The sequence below is a fragment of the Bos mutus genome, chromosome 13 (assembly GCF_027580195.1).
Source record: "Bos mutus isolate GX-2022 chromosome 13, NWIPB_WYAK_1.1, whole genome shotgun sequence".
Classification (NCBI taxonomy): Eukaryota; Metazoa; Chordata; class Mammalia; order Artiodactyla; family Bovidae; genus Bos; species Bos mutus.
The window spans coordinates 61,200,960-61,219,992 of NC_091629.1; the positions used below are offsets into that span (position 1 = coordinate 61,200,960).

Consider the following 19,033-nt stretch of genomic DNA (forward strand, 5'->3'; position numbering starts at 1 on the left):
CCTCATCTACCAAGAGACAGGATTGAGTAGCTGACCTGTAAAGGCTCCCCAAGCCTCTAGCTTAGATACTCAGCCGTCTGCTTTTAAAGGAGATTCCAAGCACTAAGCTGTTGTCACTGTCTTCTGCTCTTCACACCTTCCCTGCGTGTATGTTTTTGTGAAAGTGTGTGTGTGTGTGTGTCTGTGTGTGGCTGTATGCATCTCTGTGTGGCAGTGTACGTATGCATACGTGTGTGTGGACATTCGTACAGTGTTGAAGCTGCCCAAACCCAAGAGACTGGAAAGAGGAAAAGATGACCAATTCACCTGTGCCGTAGGCGGGGCCGGAGTAGGCCTGTGCCTTTGGCTACCGGTCCGCCCCCTCCCCGGGTGCCGCCCTCCCGCCCAAGAGCAGAGCCTGGAGGCCGCTCGTCGGACGGGGCGGGGCGGAGCGCGAGGGGTGGAGCGATGGGTGGGGCGGGGATCGCGAGGCCGCGGGGGCGGGGCTATGGGCGGGATGCTGGGTCGCGGAGGGCGGGGTGATGGGCGGGGCCGCGGAGAGCGGGGCGGCGGCGGCGGCGGCTCCGGGCATGCTCGGCCGCAGAGGCTGCGAGCGGGGTGGGTCGCGCTGTTCCCCGGCCGGCCCGAGCGGCGGCGGCAGCGCAGGGCAGCATGAGGGAGCCGCTCGGTAAGTCCCGGCGTCTGTCGCCCCTCCTGACTCCCTTCGTCCATCTGGTCCGCTCCCTCGGCGCCCCGTGGGCCTCGCCCCAGCCTCCCGCGTTCGCCCCCCAACTTCTCCAGCCTGGACGTGGGTCGGGTCGGCGCCCTCCCCAGCGCCGGGGGGGATGTCCGCACCCAGTCCAGAGCCCCCGGCGCGGCCCCCAGCCCCGCAGCCTCGGGTCGGGGGCGCCCCTCTGCTAGGGTGGGGGGGATGAGTCCCCGTCCTCAGGTGACCGGCCCCGGGCTCGCGTTAACCTGTCGGCGCCGAGGGCCGCGGCTGGCGTTGGCGCTCGCCTTGCCCCTCCACGCTGGGTCGGGGCTGCGGGGGGTCGGGAGGCGGGGGTCGCTGCCCAGCTCCCGGCGTCCGGGCCACCGCCCGGGTCCAGCCCACCCGCTTCTTCGCCTGCGCCCTCCGACTTCGCGGGCATCTCCACCGCGGGGAACTGACAGCCGCCGCCCCCAGTTCCCACTGGCGCCCCTCCTGCCTGCCCCCACCCGCGGCTGCTGGGACCTGCCCGCGGGACGTTGGGAGCCGGCGGCCGCGCCCCCGCCCCGCCCCGTCTCCGCCCGGCCCGCGCGCCCACCGCCTTGGGGTCAGGGCCGGGATTAGGGTGCTAATCGCCGCTGCCTCCTAGCCGTGCGCGCGGCGGCCCGGCCCTCCCCCAGGCGGCTGGCGCTGAAGCCAAAGAGAGAAAAAGGAAAACAGGGTGGGAGAAAGGAAAGAGCCCCGCCTGAGAGCGCTGTAAATCCGTTAATAAGCCCACTTCTGGGATCCGGAGCCCGCCCGCCGGTCCTGGGTCTCCGCGCTCACCCTGCGTGTCCACACCCCAAGTCGCCATCAGTTCACCCCGAAAACCAGGGATTTCCTAGAAGACCCGACCGCAAGACCTCAGCACTTACAGCTGAGAGCGCCGCTTTGGCCCCCTGTCACTGGCGCCCCGGATTCTTCTAGGGGTTTGAAAAAGAAGCTGTGATTCCACTACTGAAGAAAAAAAAAAAAAAACCCGGGAACTTTATGCCCGCGCCACCTGGTTACGCCCTAGCTCTTGCTCATCCTCACTCTCTAGGAGAGAGGACTTTGGGGAATTAGCTTAGGCAGTTCCCCACCCCCAGCCGCCCACACCCACACCCTGCCACCCAGTCTCCCATCCCCTTCGTCCCCGTCCCACCCCCTTCAGCATCTCCCTCCCCAGATCTGGTCGCCTGGCCTGTCTTGGGGAGAGGGTGGAGCGGTGAGGACCACACAACTAGGAGGTTTTCTGCCTTCCCTGGCTGTTTTGTCTTTTCAGATTTGCAAGTAGAGGCGGGGTGGGGGTGGGGAGGGTATGGGGGTTTGAGTGGAGGGTTGGAAGATGGGAGGGGGAGTGGAACGGGGACTCAGGCAGCCAGAAATGCGTGGACAAAAATTGCAGACTCAGTAGTTTGAGTGGGCAAAACTTCAGGGGAGTGTCGTCCTAGGTCAGGTAGTTTTAGAATTTAAGATAACTGGACTAAGACCATCCAGCAAGGCAGAGGCGAGTGAAAAGTTTTTTTTGAAGTTTCACGCAGATTCTATTTCCAGGAACTTGTGTTGGCTTTGATGTGACCTGGGAAGTGTGGTAAATTGGTTTGGTTTTCCATAATGTTCTGTGGGTTTGGACTTTATGTTTACCTTGATATTAGGTGTCTAATTCTAGGCCACCAGCTGAACAAGCCTCCTGAAGGGCTCCAAGTGTTACTCAAGGCAGGCAGCTTATAGAAAATGGTTCCCCTCCCACTGGAGGGGTGAGCAAATATTTGTTGAACAGAGGCCTTCATCTACTGGGCCTTCCTCCCGCCAAACTTCACCCTCTGCTGCAGAGATCGGAAGGTCAGGCCCTTGGCAGGCCCAAGAGATTTAGGGGGATTGGGTGGGTGGAGGAAGCCTGTGCCAGAAAGAAAAAAACATTCTTTTTACCTCCTTAGAACATAACTTAAGATGCCAGGGTGTCCACAAGCTCTGGAGGTCTTGACAGCTAATCACAGTTATCTAATAAGGCATCTGAGTAAGTCACAGATTCCAGAAACATTTGGCTGTAAAATTTTAGCTATAAAAGGTAACTGGAGATTGGAGGTACACAGGAGAATAAATAAGGACCAGTTTTTCAATTAAAAAAAAAATCTTTGAAAAGATGCTTGGAGTCTTAATTTTTTTAATGCAGTTTAAAAATAAGTTCTAGAAATGGCTATCAGCAAAGAAAACCCAAGGAGTCTGCACCCCCATCAAGTCCTCATTGTCCTTGCTGCAGAGCTCTGGAGTTTGGAGGACAGTTAACACCATGGGGCTGTAGGAGCCCAGAGTTTTTCTAATAATGAGCTTGGCGGGACTTCATGCTAATTGATCTAAAGAGAGTTTAGAACACAGAGCGTGGGATTGAGACAATTGTTCTGTTGTGGTTTTTCTTTCCAGAGGCAAAGACCATGTCTCTGAAATCCTCCAGGCCGATCGCTGAACCCATCACTGAAGTTCATTTGGTTTTTCAGCAGATGTTTTTCACCTTTTGGATGGCAAGGGTTATCTCATTCACTGAAACTTTGCTATTGGTCTTTGTTATGAAGGCTGGCCGACTTCAGGAATGCTGAGGGGCACTCAGTTGCTAAAGCCAGGAGGCTGAGAAGTCTCCAATGCTTTGATACAGCCTTTAAACCTTTCATGTCACTGAATACAGGAACCGCCCAGATGCTAAAACCTCAATTACCTTGATTTGAGTTTGCGGTATTTTGTTTAAAATTTGACTTTTTACCTTAACTTTCTTTGACCAAATATATTTCCCAGAAACTGTCTATAGATAATATAGTTGAGAACAGCCTGGCCAAAATGACAAAACCTTATTTTTTCAGACCACTAAATAGCCTTGTGGTTTGTTGCTTTCTGGTTATCTCTCTGGAGTTGCCTATTCAGCTTGTGTTTTTTCTGTATGGAAATATAAGAATTTAGATACTATTATGAAGACACCAAGATAAATATTTCAAAGAGGAGAGGGGGAAAAAGGGAGTGAGAGAAAGCAACTATACATAGTAAGACTAGTTGGAAAAATAGAAACCAGATGGTTATTTCTTGACACAGTGGAGTTTGAGGCAACTTTTACTTTCTAGTTAAACACTGAATTTTTCAGTGTTTACTTCTGGAATAATATTATATGACTTTCATAATTAGAAAATGAATAATGTAAGAATTATACAGGTTTGCTTAAACTTTGACATTTTTATAAAACCTTGGGTGTTCTATTCTAAAGATATTTAAAAGCAAAACTAGTGTGTTGTAAGTTTAAGAGATTATTTTAGAAATCTTTATGTGTGGAATTTGACATCTGTGATGATAGTGGAATTTAATTCTAACCTATTATAAGTTTTAGAGTTGTTTTTGCAGATAGTCAACAATTCCAGAAGATTTAGAAAATGTTACCCAATTTCAGTCCTCTTTTCTTAATGACTGCTAATGTTTCAGAAACGTTAATGAGATACTTAGAGTCTCTTAAAAATGGTTGAGGTCTCCAAAGCAGTAATTGTGTGATAGAATTTAGAGGTGAAAGAAGGCAGGAGAGCGTGAGTGTGTGTGAGTATATATGTGTGAAATGTGTGTGTGTGTTCATACAGTTGGTAGGGGAAGAGATAAAGAAGTTTAAAAAGGTAATATTTACCAAAAAAAAAATGAGGTCCATGGTGTTTGGCTCTGTACTTTCTTCTCTTTTTGAATCAGTGCCTTAATACCAACCCAACCCAGCAAGGTTAGCTTTCCAGGAAACTCTTGATCTTAGACCCAAGATTTCCTTCTCTTTTTTTGTTTCATTTGTTTGTTTGTTTTGTTTTTGCCACCTTAAAGAAACTTAACTCCGAGATGGCTACCCCACTAAAACCACAACTTCACAGATTCAATATGCTTTTTATGTCTTAGGAGATTGTGACCACTTGAGGGCCCTGGCAGAAGTGGTCATCCCTCTGTGGTGTGGTGACGACACTGTCTTTATTTAATTAATAAGACTGGAAAGGGAAATGGCAATCCTATTGCTCATAATAAAATCCATGACTCTGCCATCCAAGAAAACAAAAAAAGCTGTAGAGAGTATTAAAAATCTGTGCATCAATTAGCAGCCTGCCTCAGTCTGGTTTGTTTTGTATCTTGGCTATTTACCTCTTGTTTAAAGAAAGTACTTTGTTGTATGTTAATCACAACTTTAGACCGAAAAATTGTCAGTTGGAGAAATATTTATAGTCAACTGCCAACAATTTGAAGGACTAATTGCATCTTAAGGGTGGAATGTCAATGAATACAAGAGAGAAGCCTTAGGTTTTCTAGTACCAATGTCTCATCAGGACCTTTAGAATGCCACTTGGGATCTTGTATTCAGTTTTATCAGCAGGTTGGGATTTTAAGCCTGCTAGATTCAAATTAAGTATCTCTTGGTAGCAGATAAGACATAAATACCATATCCTAAACTCTTCAAACCTTATGTAATTTACTTTTCATTTATTCTTCTCTCCTGTGTCTCTCTTATTCTCATTGAGTCTTGAAATATGCAATATGTTTTTGAAGATATTTTCTCTTAATCTTTCCTATATGTAGCTTTTTGTTAAGTTCTTTTTCCCCCCGATGATGAATTAGTAAGTATAAGAAAATGCCACTACTTGACCACTTTTTACCTGTAAAATGGCAGCTTCGTATGGTTCGATCTAATATATTTCATGACTGAATATTATAAATACAGGAAAGTATAAATAAAGGCATTTAAAAAACTTAGAATCCAGTATCACTGTTGCTATTTTGGTATGTCTCCTCTTGGTGTTTCTCCCCATACTGTATTTGTATTTATTTACATGGCATTGGTATTATATACACTGAATCTAGGCTTTTGTATCCTGTCTTTATTATTTAACATGGTGCCATGAGCATTTTCTCCCTGTACCATTCAATATCTAAAAACATCATTTTATACACATGTGTGCATATTATAATCTTCCACATGGAGGTACCAGAATTTTTTAGCCATCCCTTAAATGACTGTTTAATCTAGCTTTTTAAAAAATTATTATCATAATTAAAACTTGGGTAAGTATCCTTATATAAAACTTAGTATGTATCTCTGATTATTTCATTAGGTTGGATCCCAAGACGTGGGATTATTAGTCTATAGGGTCTCAGATTTTTAAAGATTTTATAGCATTAATCATTTTTAAGAAAGGAAATAGCCGTTTACATACAGACCTATTCCCCCCACCAACCCCACTCATACACTCACGAATGGGAGAACCCTGACAGCTCATTCACCATGCCCTCAACAAAAGCTATTGCTTTCTAGAAACTTCAGTAATGTGAGAAGTGGATAGTGGCTTTTGGGTTTAATTTGCATATCTTTTATCTCAGGTGAGGGTGAACATTTGTTTGATATTTTTAATTGAGTATTTGTCTCTTTCTTAGTTTGTAGTTCTGGGCGGATGTTTAAAAGGAAGAAAAGTGCTGGTCGATTTCGTGAGTTTATTAATATTTTGTTTCATTTCCCTGTCTTGAGGAGCCTGAGAAGCGCCAATATGAAAAGAAAACATATTTTTACAGATGGGAAGGGAGCGGGCAGTGGAGCCTGTGTAGATAACATTCATTTGCGAGGCTCGTCCCCTAGTGATGAAGGTGCCTGTGACTTCAGTAACGCCTCCCAGCTTAGAAGGTTCACAGGGGAGGGTGTTGATGGGGGCTTCTTCTGTATCTCCATGTCTTCAGAGCCCAGGGCCTGCAAACCTGGTGCAAAGCAAGTTGCAGTCAGTGGGCGTGGCTGCGCTCCGGGTCTCCTGGGGTGGGCGATGCTGGGTGCTGGACTCCCCTGGCCCTCGCCACCTCCCCCTCCTCTCACTGTGTGGCCTCTTAGCTCTGCTTTCTGGGCTGGCCTCTGTATGGGTGCTGCTAACCAGGCCAAGGTCAGAGGGTCTATCTTCCTGTGACCCAGTTAGCTTTATTCTGTGTCACGGCCACAAGCTGTATTCTCTCCACCGAGCTAACTGACTGAGAAATGCATGCTGCTCATCACAGGGGAGAAGAGGCCAGAGAGGGGGGCCGTCTCTAGAGCTGGAAGGACCCAGAAGATCCTCTAGTTCAGCCTTCTTAATTCACTTTTTGGGAAGAAGACCGAACCCCATAGGTTCTCCTAGGCATCGTCTTAGGCTCAGTTCCTACAGCAGTTGTGTATTAAGCCACTGTGGCGGGATGGAAATTCATCCCTACTGTGAGGGGGTGGACAATTCCAGTCCATGCCCAAATGCTATGAGCTGTTATCAGCATCCTTTCAACCTGAATAGAAAGGATACAGCTGATAAGGACAGAACTTAGAAGCCCACCACACTGGAAGATGGCTTACTGTGGTCTCATTTGGGTTCTCTGGAAAGAACAAGAATTCTGATGAAAAGCCATTGGAGAATGATCTGGGTACAAAAAAACTTTGCAGGAATAAGTTGGCTAAATCAAAATCAAATGACCCGTCATCATCTCCAACTGAGTGTTGTTTCCGATTTCTGTGTTTCTCATAACAAGAGGACGATTACTTTAGTCACCAAGACCAAACTTCACTGTACTTCTTCCCTGGGAAGTTACACTCATTAGTTTTCTTTTTTCTTATCTCCCGCCCTCCCATCCACCCATGCACATTACAACAGAAGGGACTTGTGACTATTTGTCCACACATCTGTCCTGTTCTGCCCGCATTACTCCTTCGCTCTCCTGCCAGAGTCACTGTAAAACACCTTTCCTTTATCTGCCCAGACCCCTCGGTGGTTTCCCACAGTCTACTAATTCAAGTCCAGATTGTATTAACACTGCAGAGAACAGTGGCTATTACTATGTAGATAATTTTTTTCTCTGAGAACTTAGTTTTTTACAAAAGTTACAAGCTCCCCTCCCATTTCTCATAGATGTAGTTTGTCTGCTTTTCAGCTTCACACAGCAGGTTTCATGAGAACTCCAGGTCCCTGATGGAGAGCCTGGAACTCCAGATAATTGAAGAGGTCTGCTGAAGGTCACAGAGCATCACGTGGTGTATTTGTGAATGAATCATGTTATTTGCGTGTTTAGAAGTCAGTGTTAGTATCGCCATCAAGACACTGCAGTGAAGTGAAGCATCAGCCTTGTGTGTGTGCATGCCGCAAGGGTCACCTCACAGAGCCATCCTAGCCCAAGAGAATAAAGGAGTTTTCTCATTTTTATTATTGTATTTCATCTTCATGCCACCACGCCTTCTATCCTTTCTTATTTATATTTTATGCATTATTTGGTAAACTGGGAAACTTTTGTTGCTATTAAGGAAGAAAATTTAGAGCCTAAAATAGTAGCATGAGCTTTGAAGCTAGACAGACCTTGGTTTGACCCTTGAATCTGCGCCTACACACTGTAACCTTGGACTCTCAGCCTCGGTTTTCTTGTCTGTAAAATGGAGACGTTCATATCTACAGCAGGACGGTTCCTGGGAGTGGAAAATAAAGAGTGCCAGGCAGCCAGCAGAGTGGCTGGCACATCACAGATGCTCGGCGGATGGATGATGATGTTATCTCTCGTGTGCTGCTATTCTGAGCTTAGAGAACAGGCTCTTCCTTCTCTGTGTATAGGGAGAGTTAATGAGGGTAGTGGCTGGGTGGGGGGTATAAATTAACCACGAATTGGAAGATGTTCTTGGTGAATTCATTACGCATCTCCTGGAGGGCATTTGAGCATCTTACCACTTATCCCAAGCATCCTCAAGGGGGAAAAAAGTGATCGACTATAAATCTAGTGATGTAATGAATCAATAGAAAAAAACCCAGCCTAGGAAGCTCGGCTGTTCAGCATTCGTGATTCCTCTCCCTGGGTTCCCCTTTAAACCACCTAACTTAGAGCCCGCGTGCCATAAGCATTTCTCTTTGGGTCTCTTCTCGTGACTTTAATCTAATTTAAACCAGTCCTGTCGAGGTGAACAAGAGAACTGTAGGCTGAACGCAGACTTCTCACCCAGCTCCGTGTTCCTCGTGTTTGTTTCCGTCACTGTTTCTTCCGTTATGTTAGTTTTGACGCTTGTAAGCATGCATTTTCATAACAGAACAGAGGGGAAAAAGCTAAAGTTTGCATTTCGCTTAACTGTCTTTTGGAGTGTTGTTATACACTGAGCACAAAAGTTTTCTCCTATAAAAAGCGACTTGTTGTAAATCCAGTTTGCCTTCTTTCTGTACACTGTCTACAGAATTTGCTTTCATTGAATGACTGAGTCGCTCAACTCAAGTTGTATAACCAGGTGAGACGTTCTCTGAGCCGGGGGTCCTGATCTGTTGTTGTTTGGTCGCTAAGTTGTATCCAACTCTTTGTGACTCCATGGACTGTGTCCCATCAGGCTCCTCTGTCCAGGGGATTTCCCAGGCAAGAATATTGGAATGGGTTGCCATTTCCTTCTCTGGGGGATCTTCCCAACCCAGAGATCGAACCCACGTCTCTTGTGTCTCCTGCATTAGCAGGCAGGTTCTTTATCACTGAGCCACTTGGGCAGCCCAGGTCGGGCCCGGGTTTCTCTTTGGTATCATCGAGCAATGCCACCAAGTCCAGTAGGAATTACCAGCCTGACATCCTAATAGCTACTAGATACCACATACTTGTCTTTAGCATAAGTGGCCGATCCATTTAGAAAACTGAGGCTTGGAAGTTAAGCCCCTTGGTAACAGCCATCTTCCAAGCAGAAGCTTGATAGAAGGAAGCCTTTCTATCAAGAAAGCACACTGATCTGCTCCGTTTTCACTCAGATCAGGTGGGAGAAAGTCTGCAGGCAGGTTCCGCGTGAGATGAGAAGAAACAGCTGAACACACGCCACCCAGGGAAGGAGACCCACCAGGACACATGTCCCTTCTGCCAGACTGTCAGGCTTTTTATTAGGGTGGTAGGGTTTTTAAACTGCTTTCTCTGTTTTGTCTTTGAAATGATGGGCTTACTCCAGGAATATATGGGGCAGAGAACAGTCTAGGAAAAGATGAAAAGAGCCGTAGTGGACTCAAAAGAGACAAAAGTCTGCTTCCTGGCTCTTTCAAACCAAAAAGAGAATAAAAGCAGCAGTACTGTAGGTACCGTTCATCCTGAGGGTTCCTTGGCGCCTTCCACGATGCTGGCTTTATCTGTCAACCAGTGGTGCTGTGTTCTGAGGCCTCGGGTCTCAAGCCCCAGGTGGATCACAGGTAGAGGAAGGAAGCAGGAGCCAGGATGTTCCCTTCAGGAGAGTTCTTTCTTTTCATCTTATGCTCTTAAGAATAGGAAAGCAGCTTCACTTAGTTGCTGTGGCTTTTCTTGGAAAGGAAATTTTTGATCAGATAGAACAGCTGTATTTTGCTGTTGAGAACAAAGCAAGGAACTTGTTAAGGAATTTCTCATCGATTGATGAGATCGTTGAACTGGACAGAATTTCAGGGGTCATCTAGTCCAGCATCCTGACCAGCACAGGATTGATTTCTCCGTTAGTGCTTTCCAAACGCTGGGTTCTGATCAATTACTGTGACATCAAATTTAGTGTGTAGTAACCAGCATTTTTCAAAAGTGAAATAGAATAGAAAATATTACAGTGCCCCTCAGGATGTGAGGGTAAATATGTGTGCACACCTTCAGTGGGTTGCTGTAAAAACAATAGAATTTGCAAATTCATTGCCTTGACCTCCACTTAAGACTCTCCCAGCCAGGAACTCCTCACTACAGGCCTTGATGGACTGTTCTGTTAACATGAGAATTTTTGTTTTTAATAATTTTATTTATTTTTGGCTCTGCTGGTCTTCACTGCCGTGAGGGCTTTTCTCTAATTATGGTGAGTGGGGGCTACTCTTCATTGTGGTGTGCAGGCTTTTCATTGCGGTGGCTTCTCTTGTTGCAGAGCACAGGCTCCAGGGTGTGTGGGCTTCAGTAGTCGTGGCTCCCAGCCTCTAACCACAGGCTCAATAGATGTGGCGCACAGGCTTAATTGTTCCAAGGCACATGGGATCTTCCTAGACCAGGGATCGAACGCGTGTCTCCTGCATTGGCAGACAGATTCTTTACTGCCAAGCCACTAGGACAGCCCAACATGTGTATCCTTATCTTAATTGTCTGCCCTGCATTTAGTCATAGAATGAATGAGTTACTGTAAGTGGGCTCCTTAGCCTCTGGTCCTTGTGTTCTCAGGATTCTGTCTCTGAGAACATATCTGGGCACGAGCACTGCCTGGACCGCTCTTCTTAGATGTTCCACTCTGAGTATTTGATGCAAGGTGACAAAGTAGCAAAGGAAGACATTTCTTATGTGAACTGACTGGAGAAGCATCCTTACAGGGTGACCTCACAGCACAGCTTCGCCCTGAAGGGTTTGTTTGGCTTTGACACGCTCTTCTAGAGGCCGTCCTGACTCCCTGAGACTGGGTGAGGGTCCCATGTTCTCCTCCTGTCCTTGTCCCCATCGCAGTGCTGACACTGTGGGGAGCAGGCACGCTCCCGTCACTAACACACGCCTGTGCCGTGTTTCCCTGGCCTGCTCTCCTGCTGTCGCTGCAGTAAACCTCTCAAGGGCAAAGAGTGGGTCTCGTTCATCATTACAGTGTAAGTGCCCAGTGTGTCCCAAGCCCTCGGAACGTGCGTGTGCGTGTTCTGGACTCTGTGAAATAATGTTTGCTGTCCTCGGTGACTCAGATGGTGGCAGAAGTACCCCTTCCTGGAAGACAGGAATCTGGGAGATAGAAAGTGGGCTTGATTTTGGGAATCAAGTCACAGGCCAAGTGATCCATGAGGAATCAGGGAACGGTCCAGCGGTCACAGCGAGTAACTACGGTGAAAGCTTTCCATGAGGACAGGCAGCCCTTCAGAGATGGACCCGCCATTGCTGCGTGATAAATGCTATCTCAGATTGTGTGTGATTTACGCTTTTACGTGTACTTACATAGCCCTTGGGAAGCCTGGCGTGCTTCAGTCCCTGGGATCGCAAAGAGTCGGACACCACTTGGCAACTGAACAACACCGTGTGGCCCTTGGAACAGTCTGGGAAGACAGATGTGAGTGCCCCTGCCATTTTGCAGATTGGAAAACTGAGGTTTGGTGCAGCCAATGACTTGCTCCCAGGACCACAGCCGGGGCTGGTGTCAGCACCACCTGGGGATGAAAGGGCTCATGCCAAGCCCGTGCTGTTTTAACTTGAGTGGCCCTTGAACAACTTGGGTTTGATTTGCGCGGGGCCAGATTCTTTTCAGTAAGCACCTGCTTACAGGGTATGAGCCAGCCTGGCCAAGGTTTGGTTGAACCTGTGGCCGAGGAACCTCAGATATGCATACGGAGGGACCCCGTATACAGAGGCCTGACTGAAAAGTTTACCCTCAGATTTATGATGACCCGGGTGTCAGTGCCACAAGGGCCCATCATACACACACACCTTTTCATGTGAAATACCATGTTCTAATAATTTACACTTAGGTCCAATTTTGTTGTGTGCTTCTCTGAACAGCAGCCCTTTGGGTGGTGGGTGGGGGGTGGCCTCGAATACCTTTGATTTGGAAGGCTGCTGCCTCAGGGCTGGGCGGGGACTTTGAAAGGACTCCCCTCCTCCTCAGGTCCTTGGCATGACCTCCTGGTGGCCGTGGGACTGATGTGTTAGAGATGCGCTGGTCCATCCATGGTAGGGAAGGATATTACAGGAAGGATGCTGAATACAAAAAGGACTGGATGGTCCATGAGGCTGTTGAGAAGTCTGTCTGCTGGGAGCAACGATGTTTGACATGGGGCTGGAAATGAAGTAGAAGCCAGGCTCTGAGCTAGGGTCCACAAGGTGGCGGGTGTCAGCCAAAGGAAGGAGTCCTCTGGGGATTGGGGGCACCCCTCATCTGGGTCATGGGGCCTGTGCTGTGGGTCATCCCCTCTCGTGGGGCCTGCACCCCAAGTGCTGAAGCTGGTGTGCTTCATCCTCCTGCCCCCCACAGGCTGCTGGCTTCCACGAGACCAAGTTAAAAGAGTCCCCCTACATCAATATACATTTGACCTCAGACCTGTAGGGTCAAGGACAGTTCTTACGAGTTTGTACGAAAGATATTCATGGCTGGGCCTGATCTGTTGTACTGTTTAAGGGTTTGCAAAGTGTACTTACCTTGCAGACAGAGGCAGCATGGACCAGCTCGCCTATCCCCAGGAGGACAGTGACCCTCTGGCGTTTTTCTGGAAGGTCATTGCTTCTTACCACCCTCATAGTGGATTCTGTCGTTGATGCTGGCCTGCTCTTCTGTGTAATGGGTGGCCAGCTAGGGTGCTATGAACTTAGCTTTGCTTTTAAAGAGCCTGATGTAGTAACAGAAAGGAGCTGAGTGTCCTCAGACCTGAACTCTGACCATGGTGCCAACTGTATGTGTGACACTGAGTCTGGGAACCCACAGTCTCACCTGCAGGATTCTGTTGCCGTGTCATTTCTTTCCCCCGGGATGATTGTACCCTGAATCTATTTTAAATGTTAATTCCCCATCTCATACACATGTGCATGTGCAGTTTATTCAGTGAGCTCCTAATCATTCTTCAAAACCTAGCTCAAACATCACTTTCTCCCACTGTGCCTTCATTTGACAGTGATTTATTGAGCACGTACTATGTGCCGGATGCTGGGGGCGTAGCATTGAACGAAGCAGAGCTTGCCTCGATGTTCCCGCAGATGTCTCGATGTTTCCACAAACACATCCTGGGTTTGTGATGGGGTCCCTGTCCTCTGCAGGCCCAGCCTGGGGATCAGAACAGTGGACTCAGAACAAATGCTCGCCCCTCTGGTCCTGCCATTTCTCTGTCTGTCTTGTGCCAGCCCCTAGAAGACGTGGAGCTGGAGCGCAGCACTGGGACTAGCCGAGGTGCTGCGGAGCTACTTCTCCTACTACAGTCCCTGCAGGAGCGTGTGGATTTTCCATAACGTGGGGACCTGATGGAGAACCACAGGCTTCCAGAGCCTGATCCTTCCTGCCCTCTCCATGCCGGCAGCAACTTGGCTGCTGCTGGAGCCCAGTGTGTGCCGAGGACCGGCACAGTCAGCAGGATCCTGTGATGAGCCCCGGGGAGAGGCCCCACTGGCAGGAAGCACAGGGGCCCCCCTTTCACCTGCACGCGGGGGCAGGCATTTCCTGGCTATTGTTTGCAGGGGCTGCCGCTGCTGATAGTTGCTATTTCCGTCCAGCAGCCAAGAGGGGCTGGAGCAGCCGTGTTCTTCCAGGCCCGCCTCTCCTGTGCTGCTCACCCAGGCCCGCCTCGTGGCCCCTGGGGAGGCAGTGGCAGGACTGACCAAACTGCCTACCACCGCGTTAGCAACAGGAGGTCTTGGGAGAGGAGATGCTCCCTTGTGAAAATAAACGCAGCAGCCCCACCTCTGCGCACACAGGCGCTTTCATGTAGGTTCCCTGTTCACTTTCATTCTTGGCTGGCACCATTGTCTTAGGACCGAGTGTTTTTGAATCGTTGCTGCTGTTGAATTCATGCACCCTGGCAGGACTCGGATGTGGACACCCTGGGCTCAGAGATGCAGACTGTCTCCCCAAGATAAACTGGAGAGAAATCTGATTCTTCAGAGTTCCGTATGGGAAGAAGTTTGGAATTGTGTAGTGCACGGGCTGTGTAGGCTTGGTTAGCATTTCTCATTATGAGCTGAAAGACTTAAGATCTATTTTCGGTGGCTCATTACCCACCCAGATTGCTTCCGCCGAAGTGCATCATAACCCTGGGTTGATTAAAGATCTTGCCTTGCCCTTTTGGACCAAAAGGTGTGTCTGCGAGATGAAAGCAGGGAAGATAATAAGATGGAGCTGGCCGCTGGGGGTTTCTCTTTTTAGCAGCGTGGAATAGTAATTGCGGCTTCCGAGTCTCTTTATTTTTACCTTTCTCCTGTGTGTGTTGTCTTTAGAGGTCTGGGGTGGGGGACACTGGTCGTCATTCCGTGGCTTAAATGCTGTTCTGGACTCTCCTGCAAGTGGTGGCCATCTGGGGAGGGGTCCCCAGAGTCAGTGCCCCATCCTGGCTCTGTGGAATCCAAGATCAAATGCTCCCTCTCTGGTCCAGAAGGGACCATCTCACCCAACCACGGGAAGGCAGCCCTCCTGCCTCCACCCTCTGTCTGAGTGAGATGAAGAAGCCCCCTCCTCTTCTCTTTCTCTGCAGGCACCATGACCAGGGTGCCATATGGTCAGGGTCTGGGAGGGAGGAGGTACAGGAGCCCTGAGGGCATTGTCCACAGCTCACAAGACACTCTCCTTATCCCCACAGCGTGGGCCCTGCCACCACGACGGTCCCAGCGGTGGTGCTTTGATGCGGCCAGAGCACTATGTACAGTGTCGAAGACCTGCTGATTTCCCACGGCTACAAGCTGTCGAGGAAGCTGCCAGCCCCGCACGAGGATGATGGCGAGCGGCGCCAACCTGCGAGGACCACGGTGCCCACGGGCCCCAGCCTGCTGAACGGTTGCGATGATGGCCCCGCCGCCCTCCCCCGGGGCAAGGCCTCTCCGGGGACGGGCCTCCTGAGTGACCCTGAGAGCCGCCGCCTCGGGCCACGGGGCCACGGGGAGCGCCCCAGCACTGCTGCCGCTGCCAGGATTTCTGAGGCCGGGTAAGCTCCACCAGGACCCGCCAGCTTCCTTGGCCCGGGGGTCTGGTAGCAGGTGTACGCGTGCATCCTGGCCACCGCCTCTGTGTGGCCAGGGCCTGGGAGGGAGGGGAACTGAGTGGCAAGGCTGCATCTTCCCTGGAGCATCTGGGATGCTCTGTGGCACCCAGTGCAGGGTCGGGTGTGTGAAGCCTTCAGCACACAGTGACGAGTGAGCGGATTCTCTCCTGCCAACGCAGCATTTTAATCCTCAGCCTCCTTATTCCCTCATAGTCTCATCCTGTCTCCTCAGCCAGGAATCATTTAAAAACTCTAGAAAGGCCAGTTCGTGTCAGGCACACACTCCAAGCACATCCAGGCTCCTTGTTGACATGTTCCAATACCTGACAGAGTTGAAACACCTGTACGTACCTGAAATACAGATGCGTTCCAATATCTTGTACATTACAGCATTGCGAGATGCCTGTGGTCCCCTCCACTTGGGCAAAAGCAAATCCTCTCTTCTCTCATATTCATGTCATTCCACTGGCCTCTAACCCGCCTTTTCCCAACACTCATGGGCCCTGAGGTGAGCATCTCACCTCAATACAGCTGCATCTGTGGGTGTTTTTTTACAACTGAAAAAGAGGGTGGACTGGCCGGGGGATGGGGACGGAGGTAAATAGGAGGGAATCTGGGCAGCTCACTACAAACCCTGCAGCCCGCAGCCAGCAGTTTTAACCTGGAGGAACGTTTGTCATCGCTTCCTAAAGCTGTGTTTGTCTTTAATGCTACGTGGACACTAGGCTTAGGCAGGAGGGTGGCCTCTGTCTACAAGTGGAAGCAGAGGCCTGTGTTTAAGGCAACAAACCAACACGCAAACAGGACAGTGAGTCAAGTCCAAAGGGGATGAATGGCCTCTTATGGTTTCAAGTCACCCGTCTGTCCACAGGGAGAATCTTTCTTGTTGGTTGACAGACTTCAGGCAAAAAGGGGAGGGGTCTTGCTTTTCCAAGTCAGAGCAGTCAACCCCTTGGTCATGGAGTACTCCCCAAGGGGAGGGCGCCTCTTCATGCCCCATGGAGCAGACACAGGTTTGCATTACTACCCAGACCCACCTCTTCAGGGAGGGCTAGTGTTGTCAGCGATGGGGCAGGTTCAGGAGGGATGGAGAAGGACTCGAAGCTGCTTCTGTTTAACCGTGTCCTTCAGAACTTGCAGTTGTGTCTACTGTTGCCTGGGGCCCTGGTCTTGGCAGCCATAGTCCCTGAAAAGCCTGCCCACCATGGACTTTGGAAGAGGGGGCTTGTGGGTGCATGGGCCGAGGGTCAGGACAGCCTTCGCTTCTACCACACAAATGCTGGGTGTTACTCTGCCTCCTGGGCTTCTGGTTCTCTGCAGAGTGTACCTGTACCTCCCACCGTGGATTTCGGGGCGCCGAGGTTGCACCCTACCCCCCTGCCCCATGTGTCCCACAGAGCTCACTCCAGTGTTGCACACACGGGGTGCTCAGGATAAGCCCCGAGATTTAGTTCATCCTTCCGGCCTCATGACAGCCATCGAGGAGCCGAAGGCTCAGTTTCTAATGAGGTGAAAAGATGGTAGTCATGTTATCCCCATGAATGTGCCATATGTGGGGTCCTCTCAGTCCGGAAGGGCTGAATCAGAGATTAGGGTTGGGTCCTGGGTGGTGGGGGAAACAGAATCCCCTTTAGGATTCTCTGAGGGCAGTGAGACCCCCGCCCCATCCACAGCCTGCCCAGGACTCCCCAGGCCCCTGTAATCATGGGGCCTGAGCACTGCAAGGCCCTATAGCCCAGCCTCTGTCCAACCCTCGGGTGCCTTTCCTCCTGTCTTGAATGAGGGGCTCAGCTGGTTTGAGAGCGTCGCTGGCACGGCTTTGTCGGTCCATAGAGTTCTGACAGATCCGACCATTCCCTCCCAGTTCTGAGGTCGGCTGGTTAACTTGGGAGGTGTTGAGCTTTGGGGTTGAAGGTTGTCTTGTAGGGTAGAGAGAGACAGTGCACACATGTTGGCAAAGACCCATGCCAACGCCCAGCACCTCAGAAACCTGCTGCTTGGCTTCCTGGGTTGAAATGAAAAGACATTTTCTCTTTCAGTGGCCATTAGAGAGCTGGAAACAAGAGGCAAACGGAAAGGTAGGCAGGAGGAGAGTTATTTTTCCCTTTCAGGAGAAATGTGCTCTGAGGGGAAATAAATAAATAGGAAATAAATAGTTAAGGCTTCAACCTGTGAAGCCAAATTCTCTGGCTCCTGGGAATTCTGAATCTGGATGGATCAGTGGTGCTTGGCCACATCCCAGCCTTCAGTCACTGGTCCTCACAGTGACCCCACTGGCCTGGCCTCCGGGTCTGGTCGGGGAGGGGTCAGGCGATGGGGCCCAGGAGGTGCTACCCAACTCCTGGGCATCAGGGTGACCTGAAGGCATCATGAGGACTCCCCACCTGCGGTTTCTCGTGAGGTCCTGCACTGTGTCTCTCAGCACCCCGTGGACCTCCCGGCGGTGGCTTGGAAGGCCACAGGGGCCAGAAGGGGACTGGGCTGTTTTATTTTATTCTGGCAGGCTGGCAGAGAGGCAGGCACGTTAGCAATGTCATTATAGCCAAGAGCGCGGAGCCCAGGGAATGTCAGTGACTCTGTAAGGGCCACTCGCTCAGTGCTTCCATGGAGGGAAGCCAGGCTCTGGCTCCAGAGACAGTGGACCTGGCCGCACCCTCGCTGGCGGGGCCGTCCCCGGGCTGGACCACCCTCACTTCCTCATCCTCTCCCGCTGCTCGCAGGTGGGGGATCAGCTCCCCAGCATGGCTGCGCCCCTTCCTGTCTAGGGAGCTGCACAAGGACCACATCTGTGCTCCCAGACCAGAGCCGGGCACTGATGCCAGGCCACACGGGTGGGGGCACCATCGCTGTCATCTGGGGCGTGGCTGGAACTTCAGGATTCCTGAGGGAGGAGGATGATAAGACTGATAAGTACCATCGCCTTAGAGTTTCTCACGTATGAGCTGGTTGTATCAGGAAAATGCTTAAGGAAAATAAAAGCGGGGACACATAGCAGCTTGCTCCTGTGAAACTTGTAAAGCACTGTTATCAGGCATTCTGTTTCCTTACTGTGTTCCCTTTCAAATGTTATAATTGAAGGAAGCTGTAAAATAACGTAACATAGCAGAGGTTTGAATCTGAACCTTGTAGCATAATACGCTGTTCTCTGCTTACCCCAGAAATCCCGGCTGAAGTTTGTGCTGGTTAACCGTGAGACTCGCTTGTAATTATCTGCTGTCATCAGCACAGTCGTGACTGATTAGAGACTCCGCAGTCTGGGAGGGTCTCTGATGTGGGGTCTGGGGAGGCTTCCATCTGCTCAGTGAACATCGTTTTAGGTGGTGCTACTGGACTCAGTAAACAGTTCCTTTTTGGAGGCTTTTTAAGCTTCTCTCAAATCCCATCTTGCTTATAATGGCTTTCCTAAAAAGGGATGTCTCGAGTTTAACATCTGGTTCCATGTATCTCTTTCTCTGTACAGAATGACACTTCCACAAACATCACTGGTCTTGTTTCATCTCCTTGCTTCATTTCCTAAGTGTTAGGCCTTGTTAATTTGACCTCTTCACCGAGCAAAGTAAGAGTTGTGTGAGCTGGTGTCTCAGCCGCACACGTGAGGATTCGGACCTTCTGTTTCCCCACTGCCTTGTTGTAAACTCTTCTCCTGGGGCACTTTGTTCTTGTTCGTCGGCAGTGTAAGCTTCCAGAAGCCTGGACG

General features: G+C 49.9%; 2 protein-coding genes across 5 annotated transcripts in view; one reads left to right on the forward strand and one right to left on the reverse strand.

Moving 5' to 3' along the window:
• Positions 1 to 346: 346 nt before the first annotated feature.
• LOC138990489 (spidroin-2-like) lies at positions 347 to 12,895 on the reverse strand. Its single transcript, XM_070382036.1, has 3 exons — positions 12,797 to 12,895; positions 955 to 1,286; positions 347 to 896 (listed from the first exon to the last, which is right to left on the reverse strand). Exons 1-3 carry the CDS (start codon positions 12,893 to 12,895, stop codon positions 347 to 349), a joined length of 981 nt encoding a protein of 326 aa, XP_070238137.1.
• Positions 530 to 19,033, forward strand: part of JCAD (junctional cadherin 5 associated) — a 38,320-nt gene continuing 19,816 nt past the window's right edge. For 3 of the 4 annotated variants that reach the window (XM_070381830.1, XM_070381828.1, XM_070381831.1), the window contains exons 1-2: positions 530 to 667; positions 14,938 to 15,279. In XM_070381830.1, coding sequence (XP_070237931.1) covers positions 14,996 to 15,279 — 284 coding nt within the window. In that variant the 5' untranslated portion in view covers positions 530 to 667; positions 14,938 to 14,995. Of the gene's footprint in view, positions 668 to 11,606; positions 11,715 to 14,937; positions 15,280 to 19,033 lie in introns of all 4 variants that reach the window. The other variant, XM_070381829.1, reaches the window with a different exon arrangement.